At 36.3% G+C, this 16,265-nt stretch overlaps 1 protein-coding gene across 1 annotated transcript in view; it reads right to left on the bottom strand.

Moving 5' to 3' along the window:
* Positions 1–397: 397 nt before the first annotated feature.
* PUM3 (pumilio RNA binding family member 3) overlaps positions 398–16,265 on the bottom strand; it is a 37,236-nt gene continuing 21,368 nt past the window's right edge. Inside the window, exons 12-18 of the mRNA XM_027863295.1 lie at positions 15,306–15,359; positions 9,892–9,972; positions 8,337–8,479; positions 6,552–6,774; positions 5,333–5,420; positions 4,399–4,489; positions 398–691 (exon numbers count right to left, since the gene is read on the bottom strand). Coding sequence (XP_027719096.1) covers positions 562–691; positions 4,399–4,489; positions 5,333–5,420; positions 6,552–6,774; positions 8,337–8,479; positions 9,892–9,972; positions 15,306–15,359 — 810 coding nt within the window. The 3' untranslated portion in view covers positions 398–561. The remainder of the gene's footprint in view (positions 692–4,398; positions 4,490–5,332; positions 5,421–6,551; positions 6,775–8,336; positions 8,480–9,891; positions 9,973–15,305; positions 15,360–16,265) is intronic.

The raw sequence follows: 16,265 nt of genomic DNA, 5'->3' as shown, positions 1-16,265 counted from the left end.
AGTATGCCACAAATCTCAAAAAATTGCCATTTAATTATCAATGACCCGTGAATAATCAAAACTGCAAAACGTGTAGCCTGTGAATGTTGGAGATGACTGTACATGTTGTTTCTGAAAGGGTGCCAGTTCCTTGAGGGCAGAGACTTTGATTTCTCCCTTTGTATCTACAGTGTCCAATAGTACAAAGCAATTAATAAATGTTTCTTTTTTGATTAAGTACTAAATTGTGCTTTTTGTTATTTTAGTCTGTGAAGTCGTAGAGGGTCATGCATTAAACTGCTTTTACTCCCCACAAACTCTTATGAAGATGCTGGTAGATGCTCAGGATTTGCTGATACCAATGAATAACCATTTAAACAAATACATACCTGAAGAATCTGGTACAGAAAGAAGACAATTTATATTTTAGAAACTATTTATTTTGGAAATAGATATTTCTACAAAAAACATTTTTATATATATTATATAATAGGCTCCCCCCAAAGACCAAACTAGATGGTAACCTTCACCTGAATCAGCAGGAAAAGTGATTCATTCTCATTCTTTGTTATTATTTTCCACTTAAGCTTTTAGTTTCTCAAGTAAAGCAGTCACGCCTTTGTTGTTTTCCTCTTTTTCCAATGTGGGGATGAGGCTTTTTAGTCCAGATTTAACTTTATTTACCACTTCCGGATCAGGGCTTTGGAGAAGACTGCATAAAAAAGGGGAAAAAAAAAGTTAATGAAATTTCAAATGACCTCCTTAAGGTCAAGTGACAAAATTCCTAAGTCAGATACCCAGAGCTGTCACTTAATCTAACCCCCTCAATTTTACATGAGAAAACTGAGGCCCAGAGAGTTTAAGTGACTTGCCCAAGGTCACACATGTATAAAATGGCAGAGACATTATAAAAACACAGGTTCCATGACACCAGGTTCAGTACCTTTTCTATTGTACCACACAGCCTCCTTAAGGAAACCCATTTGGTTTTTAAGATCTGTGGCTATACTGACAATTCATTAAAGGACTGCTAAGAACTCAATAAAGACGAATTCTAGTATTTCCCCAAGCATTAAACTCTAAAACCACAAACAGATATTTATGGTTTTTTTTCCGAAAAAGTGCTCAAGCGAAAGCATTCTCAGGGTGACTTCACATTTATACAGACTGCCCATGTGCACTGTTGGATAATGATGTGAGACTGGTTTTCACATAAGTTATCTTGTCTCCTTTACTGTATTTTTCAGCACAAAAGGAAAGGCCTCGTTTTGCTTTGTTCCGCAATCCTGTGGTGCTCAGTGAAGTTTCTGAATGAATGGTAAATTAACAAATATACAAGAAGGGCAAGTAAGAGGCTAAGAATGGGAAGAAACTGGGGGGTGGGGGAGGCACAACCTGAAGATGTTTTCACTGAGTTTTGACTAATACAAAATGGTTATGTCTTGGCTAGTCTCTCTGTATCACTATACTGCAATGTATGGCTGCCATGAGTCACTAGTATCCTATGACTGCCTTTATTTTGCTGTAGGAAGTGGTTAAAGGTTAACATACAGAACACTGCCCTGTGGGTTTTCAGTATTCTTTTGATTTTTTTGGATGACAATAAAAAGTGCTAACTTTTCCCAAGTCTAGTGTATTTTTAATCATCTTGAAAAGTAACTGCAAGGGATAAACTGCTAAGTCTAAGTGTCTTTCCAAGTCTTTGGCCCTACTAAGAATTAAAACATCATTATATCAATAAGGAAGAAAAAAAATGTTACTGTATATCCCTGTATGTCAGGGCAAAAATTTAGCTGAGACATAATAAAATCACTGAATCAGGAAAACAAGAAGCAAATAAATATATAGCTTACATGGCCAAAAGGCAGGTCACTGACCTAAAACGGAGCCATAGTACATTAGTTACGGTCACTAAAGAAACATAACTAATGTGGCAGGCAATAAAGTGAAGGGTTAGTTAAGAGTGGCCTAAACATATTCAGAAATTGGTGGGCAATAGTTAGAGGGAAAGACAAGTGAGTAAAGGAGATAAGGCTAAGCTCCAGGGAAAAAAGAATGACAACGTGAAAATATAGGCATTAACTATATTTAACACAGACCCTTATCCTTTGGGACTTTATAATCCATATTAGTATTTTTGCCACATTTCATATATTAAATAGACTAGAAATCAGTTATCTCTATTTACACACAGATTTGGAGAACCCGAACTGTAACACAGGTATGCAAAAGTATAATTCAAAGTCCAGCAATATAAGGCATAGTGATAAGGCTACACGACAATCCTTTTATTCTTCAATGACTGGTCTATCTACCAGATATCATTCCAGTGGATTTGGAGACTTGCCTTACACCCTGGTTTTGCTACATATTATTCTGTGACCTTGGGCAAATCACTTTCCCTCTCTGTGTCTAAATTTCCTCTTTTGTAAGAGAAGAGAGTTGGACTGGATGAACTCTAAATTTACTCACAGCTCAAATTCCTACAATAGGATTGTTAACCATGGCTTTGAAACACTTAGGTTTGGCTTAGCATGAGTACCACAGATGGGGAAAACTTATTTGACACAAAGATTTTTGCATTAGGATCACTTTACTTACAAAGCTAATGGAAAAAGAAGAAAGATAGGCAAAAGGGACAAGATAAAAAGGTAATTCATAATTCATTTCCCAAAAACACCATCATGAAGAAGAATAAAAATAGCATTTATGTAATTTTTTAAGGTTTGCAAGGTGTTTACAGGCATTATTTCATTTGAGCCCTATGATGCTTAACTATTCAAACTGGTATAAAAGATAGATCGAATGCAACCTTTAGCACAATGACTTCAGAATTTTGTTTGTAACTTGCCATTCAGTCCAATTCTGATGTTTTATTTCTCATGTTTTGGTTAAAGAGTCATAAAATTGTAAAAACCCTGTTATCTCCATACGCATTAAAGTTATATCTCATTGTGGATCAGGTTCTGATAATATCAGTTCCAGGCTACCTTTCTCTAGACAATAGTAAGCTTCTGGCGCATGCCCACTTATGGTACATAGTACGTGCTCAAAAACCGGAAAATGAATTTGAATTTTGGCAAAATGTAAACATAAAGGTAAAAATAACTAGTAGTTATATATTGCATTACAAAACCAAAATATAAATGATCCTTGTATCATCCATTGTTTAGAATGGGAATGGACAGAAAAATTAGATTTGGGTTCTGACACTCTGAAGATTTAGTTCAGTCATATCACTTCCCTGAGCTTCAGTTTACTTATTTGTCAAACTTGGGAGTTGGAACAGATAATATTGTCTTCCAGCTTTACTCAGATAATGGAGAGCTGAGTGCAATTCCTTAATGGCAGTCTTTTTTTTTTTTTTTTTTGCAGTGTAATTCCTAATGGCAGATTCTAACCAAGCTTATTTGAAACGTGTTTGAAATTCAGAATTAAAAACAAACAAACAAAAAAAAACCAAATAAAAAAACCAAACAAGAAGCAGTGTAGTATAGTGGAAAGAGAGATGGCCTTGGGTCAGGAAGATCTGAGTTCAAGTCTTACATGTGACACATACTGGCTGTGTGACTCTGAGCAAAAGTAGATGCTGATTTGAACTGCTAGGGGGGATTTCTTCACCAGATGCATTCTCCATTAATGAAATGACAAATCCCATAACAAATAAATAAAAGAACACTAAAATAAACCAGGCTCTATTTTAACTGTGTCTCGGCCAGTGCTCTAGCCACTGTACCATCTACCTGCCTCACTGATGGACAATCTTGATTACAATTTATTACCTATATTCAGGGACAAGAGGATAATATGTGTGCTGAAGGAAAAATACAAATGGAGAGAAAAACAGTCCAGATGGCTGCATGTGGAGAGACCCCAGAAAGCCTAGTCTACATGTGATACTTATTACAAAAGTCCAACAAAAACTTAATTAGACAAAATTCACAGCTATTGGTTTTTTACTTGTTTCAATGTTGGTTTAAATAATTCAATTTGGTTTAAATAATTATGCGACCTATACATTATAAACTCAATGCATAATATCTAAAAACAGTCTTCATTTCAACTATGATTTTCTCATTTTTAAAAAGAAATGAATCCTTCATCAACATTCTTTAAAAAAGGGGCTTAGAGAGGGAAGGAGAAGAGGACTTGTTTGCTTTTTAACATGCAATGTACTTGTGGATGTCATTAATATCTTGAGAAAAGTATGGAGTGCTGGGAAGTGAGAACGGAGCCTTCCTTGATTATTAAACTTAGTAAATAAAAGTTTAAAACTATCATTAAAAAACAAATATCTGTTTCTCTGTTTGCATGCATGTGTGCATTCTCTCATCTGTTGTTAACATGAAAGAGAATCTGTCAATAAGAACAGAACCACAGCTTTGGGGACCAAGATGGATCCCAAGAAATAATATTTACCGAGAAAGAACAATAGCACCCCGATTAACTCCTGCCCAGGTCTTCAATTTCTTGACACCAACATGCTCTACCAATGTTTTTGCAAAAGAACCTATAATGACAGATTTAAAATTAGTCAGTAAACTTTACCAAAAGAAAATTCTATGAAAAATCTGCAATGATGTGATAGCAATAAAGTTCTTAGGCACTTTCCGTATGAAATGGTCCCTGGACTCTATTTTAAAATAATTACTACTTGATACTGTTAACTTTTTGGTCGATATGCTTCAACTCTCAAGTGGTATTTAGGAACAATTAACAACAGTCACAATAAAGTATACAGAACACTCACAGATATGAGACAAGGCCATACATGCATTTTTGGGGTATCATTTAATGGTCTGACACAGTATAAAAAACTATTAATCAAGTATTTTTAAGTGACTACTGAATACCAGGCATTGTGTTAGGTTCTAAGGATACCAACAGAAAGAATGAACAATTCCTACTCACAAACATCCTATGTTGTAATGGGAGAAAACAACAATTACATATATTATACTGAAGAGAGGGGAAAAAAAACAAATAAAAAGTAGTTAATTAAATACAAGGTTGTTTGGGAGGGAGGGCACTAGCAGTTGGGGGAGGAGGGTGTCTGAGCTGTGTCTTAAAGGAAGACAAGAGTTTTTATGAGGCTGAGGTAAGGAAGAAGTGCATTCCAGGGATGAGAGATAGGAACTGCAAAGGTATAGAGACACGAGATGGAAGGTTATGTATGAGGAAAATAAAGAAGGCCAGTTTGCCTAGATCTCAAGAGTGAAAATAGGGAGAGTAATTCCACTTCAGCTTAAAATTTAAAATATGGTCATTCTAACAACATAATTTAAGGTATGTCAGCTGGAAATTGATGAATTTCTACAAAATCTCTAAGAAAAGCTCAATTTTCATAGCTTACCCTCTCTTCCATTTTCTTTCCTTTTTTCATCTTGTTCTATTAACCATTTCAGAACTAGATGTCCAGCTGGATGTTCTGCCATGTGGAGCTACAAAGAAATCATAAAGTTATTAACTTAAGAAGTGGTTTTCATCCGTGACTTGGCATATGGCTCAGCACTACTTAGATAAAGGCTAAGTAAGCTGCAACAATGTAGAATAGAATAAGAGTATCCACTATACCTATAATAATTTCCATACTATGAGTCATCTGTGTATTTGAAGACAACAGGACTATCAGAAGGCAGTTAGGTACTTGAAGGTACATTACCACACATGCTAAAGTACTCTTGGCTGTTTTTGTAGGAACCATTTTACAATAACATTTTAGAATTATATTGACAATCAGTCAACAAACATTTGTTAAGCACCTACTATGTGCCAAGCAACTGTGCTAAGTGCTAGAGATACAAAGAAAGGCACAAGATAGTCTCTGCTCTCAAGGAGCTCAGAGACTAATGGGGAGACAACATGCAAACAACTATGTGCAATCAAGCTATATACAAGATTAGCTGGAAATAATCAAAAGAGGGATGGCATTATAATCAAGGCGGATCAAAAACAGTTTCCTGTAGAAGGCTGGTTTTCAGCTGGGACCTGAAGGAAGCCAGCAGACAGAGATGATGAGGCAGAGCACTCCAGGACTGGGGGACAGCCAAAGAAAATGCCAGAGTTGGGAGATGGGATGGTGAGCGTGGGGGGAGGGGAGAGGGCCCTTGTGTGAACAACAGCATAGGCAAGGCCAGTATTACTGAATCATAGCGTCTACATGGGAGGATGTAGGGTATAAGAAGATTGAAAAGGTTCGAGAAAGGCTCTGAACACCAAACAGAGGAATCTGTAAGATTTGCAACTTAGGAAAATCATTTTGAAAGCTGAGAGGATGAATTGGGAGTATGGAGAGACTTGTAATCAGTCTGCAGACTATTGCAATAGTCCAAGTACAAGGTCGTGAGGGCCTGTACTAGGATGGTGGCAGTATCAGAAAGAAGGGGTTGTATGTGAGATATTACAAATCAGGATTGTGATATATTGTTCTGTAAAATTCTGCCTTATGTGTGGTCGGTTCACAAAAGAAAATGTTGTAACTTTTGTTTGTTTTATTGTACTGATCTCGGCCGACTTGGGATTTTGAAAATCAAGTAAGCTTCTTCTGATTGTTTCATAATTTGATGTTTTACCTCTCCATCTTTGCCACCAGGAATCATTTCAGGAGCAGCTAATTTGGCAATGGTATCCAGAGTGGGCTGAATATCTCCAACAGCAGATCCCAGGACATTAACGACAAATATACATGTCGATTTGTCTGTCATCAATTTCTGGACATGCTCCTGCATGTAGCTTAACAGGGCCGGGGAAATAGACTCCAAGAGCTCCTTATGGCGGATTATACTATCTTTCTTACTGTCAGAAGAGAGAACAAAGGAGAGATGATGGTTTTATTGTTGCAGGCACTTTGCTTTAGGTAATGCACTCAAACAGAACTCCAGTGAAATCTGCTAGGATATAATAGGATAGGTAAATTTCAGCATGTTCAGAACCCTGGAACTTTATATGATCTTTGAAAAGAAAATAAAGATTATGAATCTTCTTCATTAAAGCCCGATTTTATATAATCAATACCTTCCTTTTATGTTCCTCATTTGGGCTTTAAAAAACAAACACACCTGGAAACAGGTTATCTACTTGTCTCTCTAGCTACCTGGAATGCCTGAGACACGTTTCTTCAATATGTGCTGCCTCTACTCTGGTTTCCTGATCCCTGTGCATGACAGAGGGAGAACATTTAAAAGTCGGAAGGGGCCTCAGAGGCAATCTTGTCCAACTTCCTCATTTGATAGATGAGAAACCAGAGGCTCAGAGAAGGTAAATGACTTGAACGATGTCACACAGGTAATGACAAAGGCAGCATCTGAACCCAAGCCTCCTGACTCCAAATCCAGTGCACACTGACCCTTGGGGGAGTGTACATCTGGAAACAGAACCACACAAGGTAGCATCTGAGAAAATATAAAAGCCAGATGAAATGGCCAGGTAGGGCATTCATTCTTACGGTCGTCTCTAACTCCAGATCAATAATCTGGTTTAACAAAGTTGTCCTGAGCATTTCTTGCTTGAGTATGTCAGCTAGCCTTTCCAGACCTCACTTCTCACAACTCTAAGTGAGGGAGTTGGACTAAACAGCTACTGCGTCCCTACCAATTCTCGACTTAGGGTGCTTGTGCAAAGTTTTTTGTATTACAACATAAGAGTTTGGGGGGGGGGGGGTAGGGAAATAAAATATTTCCAAAGAAAGTAGGGCATAAAATGGTGAATTCTGGAACTCAGGAAAAGCAGCATAAAATTTTACAGTAAGGCAAATATTTGTAATATATGCCAGGTTTTCCAGAATCATTTTGGTTTAGAAAAAGCAATTTTCCTGACTAAGTTTACGGCAAAAGTTCTCATCAAAACTTTTTTACAAATTAAAAGATCCAACAAATATTTATTAAGCACCTACTAAGTACAAGGTGCCATGCTACCTTCTGAGAAAGATACCGAGGAAGAATTACTTCAGTCTATATAAATGAAAGAAAACATCTGAACTGAACTAGGAAGGACTTCAACAGGTAGAGATAATGGGTAAAGGGGAGGTTTTCTGAAAACATTTGGAATTCAATGGAAAGAGACAAGCAGAGTGAAAATAATAAGGTACCTAGGAAAACTGAGCAAGAGACATATTTGCTCTAAAGACTACCATATGGAAGGCATGTCACCTAAATGTTTATTTCTGTGTCATAAAAACATTACGAATCCATTCGACAGCTTAAAGGTGAAGCTGTACATGCGCAATTTCAGAGAAAATTGCTGATAAGCATACTCCAGTTCAAAAAACAAAGAATAAATCTGGACAACACAGATAAAGAAGGGAAAATAATTTAGACTAGTCTTCAGGCTTTAAATATAGAAAATGTTACCCAAATTACCTATGTGCATTTCCATCACCCCTCTGCAGAACTTCAATGATTTCTGGTACAAGGTGTGCAGGATCTCTAGGGCTTAGTAAATACAACAGAACTTTTCTTCCATATTTATTATTCACTATATTTGGCAGGGAATTGATGATTTCCTACAAGAATACATGAATAATCAAAATCAAATTGCAATCATTTGTTTGTGTTCTGAATATATAATTGGGCTTGTGATTTTAACAGTGAAAGAAAGTAAGTGTAAGTTTAATTCCTCATTAAATAAATAAAATATTTAAAACAAAGCCAGGATTCCCTAGGTATCTCCTATGTAAAGAACATTACAGATCAATTCTCTTGTAGCTTACTGAACAACACAAAGGACTTTTCTAAATTCAAGAAATAATCTTCATTCACCATGACCACAGTTTAAATTACAATTACTAAGGATGCTACATGCTGGGACTATTGATGGGATTTTGTTAATTTGCAGCTACATTTAAATGTAAGAACAGGCAGTGGAGAATAACTTTTCCTAGAACTTGGTTACTGAAATACATGCAATGGGCTATTATAAAAAAAGTCTCACCAAAATAACAAGTGGATAAAAGTTTGTAAAATTAGGATGTTTGTCATGAAAACTAAGCTTGTTTATAGTTGGGGAGGGGACGGGGACAGGAGGAGTATTTAAAAGGTAGGAAAAACAGTCATACTCCACTGAATACTCAATTACCAATAACAAGAAATGACATTTTTTGACCTCATCCAAGATTAAAAATCTTATTTTCTAGTTAATTAATAATAATCATCAAAAGCAAAGGAAATCTTTGTCTGTATCTCACTCAAAAGTAAATTAGATGATGACAGGGTCTGTGTTCAGTACACATATAAGGGCTACTTGGAAAGCCAAGCACAGTGCTTGGTTCTTAGTACGTTCTTAAAAATGTTTGTTTTTTTTTTTGAAAAATTAATTTAAGAACCTGAAACTATTCATGGTTGACAGATTTGCTTTATTTTCCCATTTGATTTCTTTTCTTTTTTTTTTTTTTAAAAGTGAGGCAATTGAGGTTAAGTGACTTGCTCAGGGTTACATAGCTAATGAGTGTTATATGTCTGAGGCCGGATTTGAACTCAGGTCCTCCTGACTCCAGGGCCTGTGCTCTATCCACTGCACTACCTAGCTACCTCTTCCCATTTTTGACTTTTAACCAATTCAAGTGAAAAGGAATATTAGTGTTGATTTTTGTATATGAATATCCTTTTATTTAAATTCAGAATTTAAAACTATATATGGATCTGTAGCCAAATAATATTCAAAAGTTGACAAGTTTTTTAAGTGGGGAGGAAGGAAAGGCTAGCAATAGTGATGTTAAAAACAGAGGGGAAGGAAGTCACTGAAAACATTTTTCACTTATATTCATGAAAAGAAAGATAAGCTATATGGAAGAGAGAGCTGTGATTTTATACATAAACTTCTCTTATATTCTACTTAGTATATGGAAATGCGCATTTTTTTTTGGTATTAGTTAATTTAGAATATAAACTTATAAAAATTTATGGAGCTATTACTCACCGATATAACTATTTGTTTCATAAGCTTAGTATCATCAACACAATCAAATGCTGCCAGTAAAACTAAATGAGAATATTCGCCCTGTAAAAATGAAAAATTAATAAAGGTTAAAAATGCATTTTCCCCTTAGTCCATTGATTAGTATTTTATAAAAGTCATTAGTGATGACAACCTATGTCATCTATCTAACATGAACCAAGCAATTAAGATAGATCAAACGAATGACCAGGCCCGAATAATTACTTTCTGCAGGCAATGTTAATAAGACTATACATTTATACCTGGAAGGGACCCTAGAAGTCATCTAATCCAGCTACTTCCTCACCTTGCAGATGAGGAACTGAAGCTCAGAGAGGAAGTGAATTGCTGAAGGTCACATGAACAGCAAGTGGTAGTTAAACTCAGGTTTTCTAACTCCCAATCCTTTGCAGTGACATTACCAATCTGCTAATTAATAACCAAAATAAGTTCCTTGAATTATGTATGAAGTGTGACTCTAAAAGAAATGAGAATGAAAACTTGTCTCCTTGAAAGCAGGGACTGTAATATGGCAGAGAAAAGGAAGGGACTTGCCTGAGCTCTCTCCAAAACTGCTCTGAACAACTTCAAATAATGCCTCAAAACAAATTCTGGAGTGGTAGAACCCACAAGAAGATGGAGCGAAACAATTTTCTAGCTGTTGACACTTTTTTCATAGTTCTCTTGCACCACTCTCATTTCTTTTCCCAGTTTTTCTTCTACCTCTCTTACATGATTTTTAAGCTCCTTTTTGAGCCCTTTCATGGGTTCTTTCTGGGCTTGAGACCACTTCCATTTTTCTTTTGGGTTTTGCCCATAGGTGTTTTGACTTCATTGTCCTCTGAGGTTGTGTCTTGATTTTCCCTATCACCATAATAACTTTTTATGGTCAGATTCTTCTTTTGTTGTTTTTTGTTCATCTTTTTTGGCCTGTTTCCTTTCTTTTAAATTTGAGCTCTGCTCCTGGGGTGGAAGGGGCATTATCTCAGGCTTCTTGTGCCAAGGGCTGCAGTTCCTGGCTGTTTATCTAGTGCTGCACTGATGTTACCCTGAGGCCCATGAGGGACTCTCATGTCTGGTGCTGTGCTGAGGGAATGGGGGTTCACTGGTGCTGTTGGAGGCTGTAGGGGGTCTGGCAGTTTACCTGGTGCTGAGCCAGCGTCCTAGTGCTGGTGTCTAGTCACTGGGGGCTATGCTGAGGTACACGGGGAAGGGGGAGTGAAGGACTGGTGTTGGCGTTTGCCTGCTCCACCACACAGGGGCTCAGTATCTCCCTCTGTTTTGCTAAGCAGGGCTTGCTGGGATACTTCTTATCATGGACTGCGTTCCCCTTTTACATAAGTGAGACAGACCTTTCTTACCAATTTTCTAAGTTTCTTTGGCTAAAAGACTGTTTCACCCCATCTTTTTATTGGTTCTGCTGTTCCAGGATTTGTCTTGGGGTGCTATTTTATGGTTGTTTGGAGGTGAATATGGGAGAGTTATGGTGATTAACTGCTTACTCTGCCATCTTGGCTCCCAGAAGTCTAATTCAAAATTTCTCACTATGCTCCATAGATGGTCTTCATGAACTGCTATGCTAAAAACTCAACTCTCCTTCAATCAACCTGGTGATGAGCCTCTAAAGGTAGTTACACTGGTTCTCAAAGGACAGACACAGTCTATCATCAAAAATCCTTCAAACTGTAGTAGATACCTCATACTTTTTAATATGAAATCTTCCTTCATTTTTTTGAAAACTTTGATTCATGTCTAGAACCTCTTTGCCAGTGATCCTCTTTCTGCTGAAATGTCCTTCTCCATAGTCAGCTCCCCATTCAATCTCAATTCTAGTCTCACCATCTTGTAGGTGATGGTTATCCCAAGAGTCATGGAGGCTAGATCTCCTAACTTTACATTTGGCACATGAAGAACATAAAGTTCCGGAGTCACGATCTCCTTTGAAAACATTTCCTGTCCATACATAAGGTCTTGGGGCTGCAGGCGAGCCTTGGGAGATGGCTACTAATGATGACAGTCTCTCCTCATATTTCCTCCCTGATTTCCTATACTCAGGTTCACAATCATAAACCATTTACTCTTATAGAATATTCTAATAAAATTGGTTATCTTATTTGCTAGCCCATAGCAAATGATCAAGTGGAAAGAGAGCAAATTGATACCATAGAGAAATCATAGCCAATAATAACTATGAAGACAGAAGATTTCTAAAAAGCAGACATAAGTTCAGAATGGTTTTGGCCCATATATTGTAAAAGCAGATAGCTATGTTCCTTAATAACATCTGAGGGCAACAATACTGTGCTTTTCAACATAAAACTATAGCTAGTGCTCAAAATAATGATTCTGGGTCAGTAAAGCAAGGATATCGTACCCTTTATTTAGGAGGGTTGAGAAGGGTGACGGATACATCTTGGAAACATTTCTATCCAAAATGGCAAAAAAAAAGAAAAGGTTTTGGTGCTTAATACTAACTTACATGAGATTACTTTCCTGATGATAAATTAAATATGAAATTGCAAATTGTTTTGAAAAGTCAAATAAACTCTTATTTTAAAGGATTTGTCCTGCAATAGGTTTACTACTCATTTTCAAGAGAAATGGCATAGACTAAGACCCTAACCAAAGTGAAGGTGGTTTCTAATATATGAGGGAGTACTGGAAAACCTCACCATCATTATGTGGTTTTGTGTGTGTGTGTGTGTGTGTGTGTGTGTGTGTGTATATATATATATATATATATATATATATATATGTATACACAGAGAGAGAGAGAGAGAGACAGACAGACAGACAGACAGACAGACTAACAGAAAGAAAGAAATTACCTAATCCTGTAACACAGAGCTCTTCATTTATTTCTTGGAATAGCAACAAAATCGTCATCTTGGGATGCTCAATGCCTCTTAAACAATCTAAGATCACAAGTTTTAGATAAAGCTCCTTTTCAAAACCCCCTCTTCTCACCTGTCATTTATACACTAAGGAATGTCAACTAAAGAATTATTAGACTAAATAGTCATTTCTAGTCATTCACCTCAAATCGTCAAGGAATCCTAATTTTAATAAACTACAACACAGCACACAAACATCAAACCTTGTTAGGTTACACAGGGTTATGTTATATAAAAATACAAACTTTTCCAGAATGGAGCAGTGAAAAGAACATTGAAAGGGGTGTCGTAAGACCTAGACTCCACTTCCAATTACGCCATGAAGCTTCAGCTTCCCCTTTGGGAGTAACAGTTGATAATAACTAAGATTCTTGAAACCTTACGTGTGTATGCATGCATATATTATGCACATATGTATGTGAGTATATATATACATGAAGGAATGTATACTGATACTCAGCGATTTCAACATGAATGTGAGTTATAGGGGAAATATGATTTTAAAAAGTTTGCAAAATGTGTTTGGAAATAATAATCATAAGAATGATAGCTAACATTTACATAGCCTATCTGTGCCAAGCACTGTGCTAAGTGCTTTACAATCATTGTCTCATTTGATCCTCGCAACAACTCTGGGAGGTAGGTGTTGTTACTCCCATTTTATAGATGATGAAATGGAGGCAAACAGAAGTTAAGTGACTTGCCCAGGGTCACAGCTAATAAGTGACTGAGGCCCGATTTAAACTCAGGTCTTCCTAATTGCAGGCCTGGTGCGCTATCCATTGTACTACTAGCTGCCTCTTTTAGTAAGAAACCAAAAAAGCCACAGGCTTCTGTATTATACAGTTGTCTCATAACTATGTACCATTAATACTTTGTTCAAGAGAGACACAGGTCAGACCATAAGACTTTGCTTCAAGAGAGACAAAGGTCAGACCATAAGAAACCTTCCCTACTGTCTTTTAGATAAAATGTTAACTTCTTAGTCTACCACATAAAGTCCTCCAAAATTTGACCCCAAACTCACTTCTTCCGATATTCCACCAAAACGATTCCCTGAATCTCAAATTCTATCTCCTAACTTCATGGTTTCATAAAGACTGCCTCCCAATCCTTTCTCAACCTCTGCTTTTATAAATTCTTATTCCCTTTGAGGGCCAGTGAGGTACTAACTCCTCAATGAAGCCTTTTGATTCCTCAGTGAGTTTTCTTCTCCTCAAATTACCATAAATTTATTTCTGTACATACTATATCCCCAAACAGAATTTGAACTCCTTGAAAGCAAGGATTACCCCTTTTTATCTTCGTACCCCAGCCTCTGGCATAGTTTGTTTTATTGAGAAGGAGATTCATAATGTTACACTTGGTAAGCACCAAATACCATTATGAAAACTAAAACCACCTTATCAACAGGAAAGTTGAGATGAAAATCAATACCAAACTGGGAAGATAAAAATAACAAAGGTTAAGCAATGGCTCCGAACTAATACATTAAAAAAACAAACCATTGCTGATAAAAAATGGGAAACTGCTAAGACACTGAATCAGATGATCAACCTTCCAGTAGTTAAGCTAATTTAAAGCAATTACTATAACAAGTCAGTCAAAAAGGGCAAGCTGCACCTAGATAAGCAAAGACTATTTAACAAACAGCCTTGCCAACATGGGAACAGAGGTCAATGTTAATTTAAAATATAAACTCATTTGTAAAATGTTTTGGAGAACAGAAATGGTGTGGTGGATAGAGGTTACCCTATTAATCAGAACTTGGTTCAGTTATCACCTCTCACACATACTGGTTAAGTGACCTTATATAAAGTCACTTAATCTCAGAGCCACAGACAACTTTAAATTGAGTGCCAATCTACATGGGTAGAAAGTGTTTCTTCATCAGTAGCTATATCAATAAAATTGCAAGAGGAGGATGGTAATGGATTATGAGTAGCATTATCTCACAAAAACAGTAAAGAATGGAGAAAGCCTACCATAAAACCCAGTTAAAGCAGATTATCCCAAAAGCATTTGTATAGACATTAGAGGTAACAACAAAGGAATAATGGAAGCTCAGACATCATTTCTATCACAAAATATTTATATCATCTATCTCAGTAAATTTATCATATTTCTAACCGAAACCATCAGTCACTTGTAAAGCACTTAGTATATGCCTACTACACAGTAGACATTTAACAAATACTTATTTCCTCTCCCTGTTAGTTGATTGCTAAAGGGTATTTACATAAATCTTCCTCCCCGCAATTGGCTGAAATCAGATTCAGACCAAAAAATATATTTTTTGAAATCAGTCACGTACCCCAAATTATGTGTGCATACATAAACTAGTTACATTGAGTAAATGTATGAGTTCAGGACAAACAGCTTTCTGAGAAGACATGCAGTTTCATAATCATAAGTAGGATTTATTTTAAGCAAATGCTATAAATATAATTTTTCTCTAATCTGCTGTAATCAGAAATGTATTTAAAGTTTTATTTTACTTACATTGGCTACTTTTTCAACATAAGTCTTCATTGTTTTAATAATAACTTTTCTGTCCTATAAAAAGAAAAATCCTTCAGTGAATCTGGTCTAATAAAACAGTATTTTCCCCAATGTACATTATTATATTTTCATTTGCTGATTTCTCACAGGATATTCATATAAATACTCTTAACAAACATAAATGATGACTTTACATTTGGATCTTGAAGTCAGACGCATTTAGATCCAGAACAAGAAAGTTAAAATTCACAGTAGGCAGGGCTGCCAGTTACCATCCTATGAGACAATCTTTATTTTAGGTTCTTCTAAAATTTAGAAATATGAAAAAAAAAAAATGGACAGTGGTTCCAATACATTCAAGCTACTATAAAACCATTTTGAGAGCTAGCCAAAATATGTTTCAAAGAGTCTAAGAACTAGAAATAACTCTAAATTGAGTGCAATGGTCCAAATTTAGATAAAAGGAGACAAATACAAGACTTCTTTCCAAAGCCTACTGGCCAAGTTCTTGGTTCTCTTTTTAGTCTATGGCTTATTAGTCCTAAATGATGAAGAATGGCTATCAATATCTAGCCTGACCTAACATTATTTCAACTATTATACTACTCCTATGCAACCCAACCCTTTCCTTCAGGCTATTTTTAGTTCAGAGACTAGGAATGTTTGGTTATGAGACTAGAAACTGAGTGCTACTGCTACTGTGAAGAGCTTTAGGCAAATAGATCAAGCCTAATGGTTAGGGTCACAAGTCCAAGAACAAACCCAAAAAGCTGCAAAATTCTTTGGAATAATACAGGCAAGATCCAATGCTGAAGTAAAATAATGGGCCCCAAATTTATAGATAACTAGAATCAAATAATGTATAAGACTTAGTTAAGGTTTAGTAGGCCCCTGCATTCTAAAAGTTCTCACTGATCAAAACAATGTAGCATAATGTAAATACTAACATACATTTTAAGT

The sequence above is a fragment of the Vombatus ursinus genome, unplaced genomic scaffold (genome assembly GCF_900497805.2).
Source record: "Vombatus ursinus unplaced genomic scaffold, bare-nosed wombat genome assembly UNPS02014770.1, whole genome shotgun sequence".
NCBI classification, from domain to species: Eukaryota; Metazoa; Chordata; class Mammalia; order Diprotodontia; family Vombatidae; genus Vombatus; species Vombatus ursinus.
Note: the sequence above shows the minus strand (reverse complement) of the source record. Positions and strands in the feature narration are given on the sequence as shown.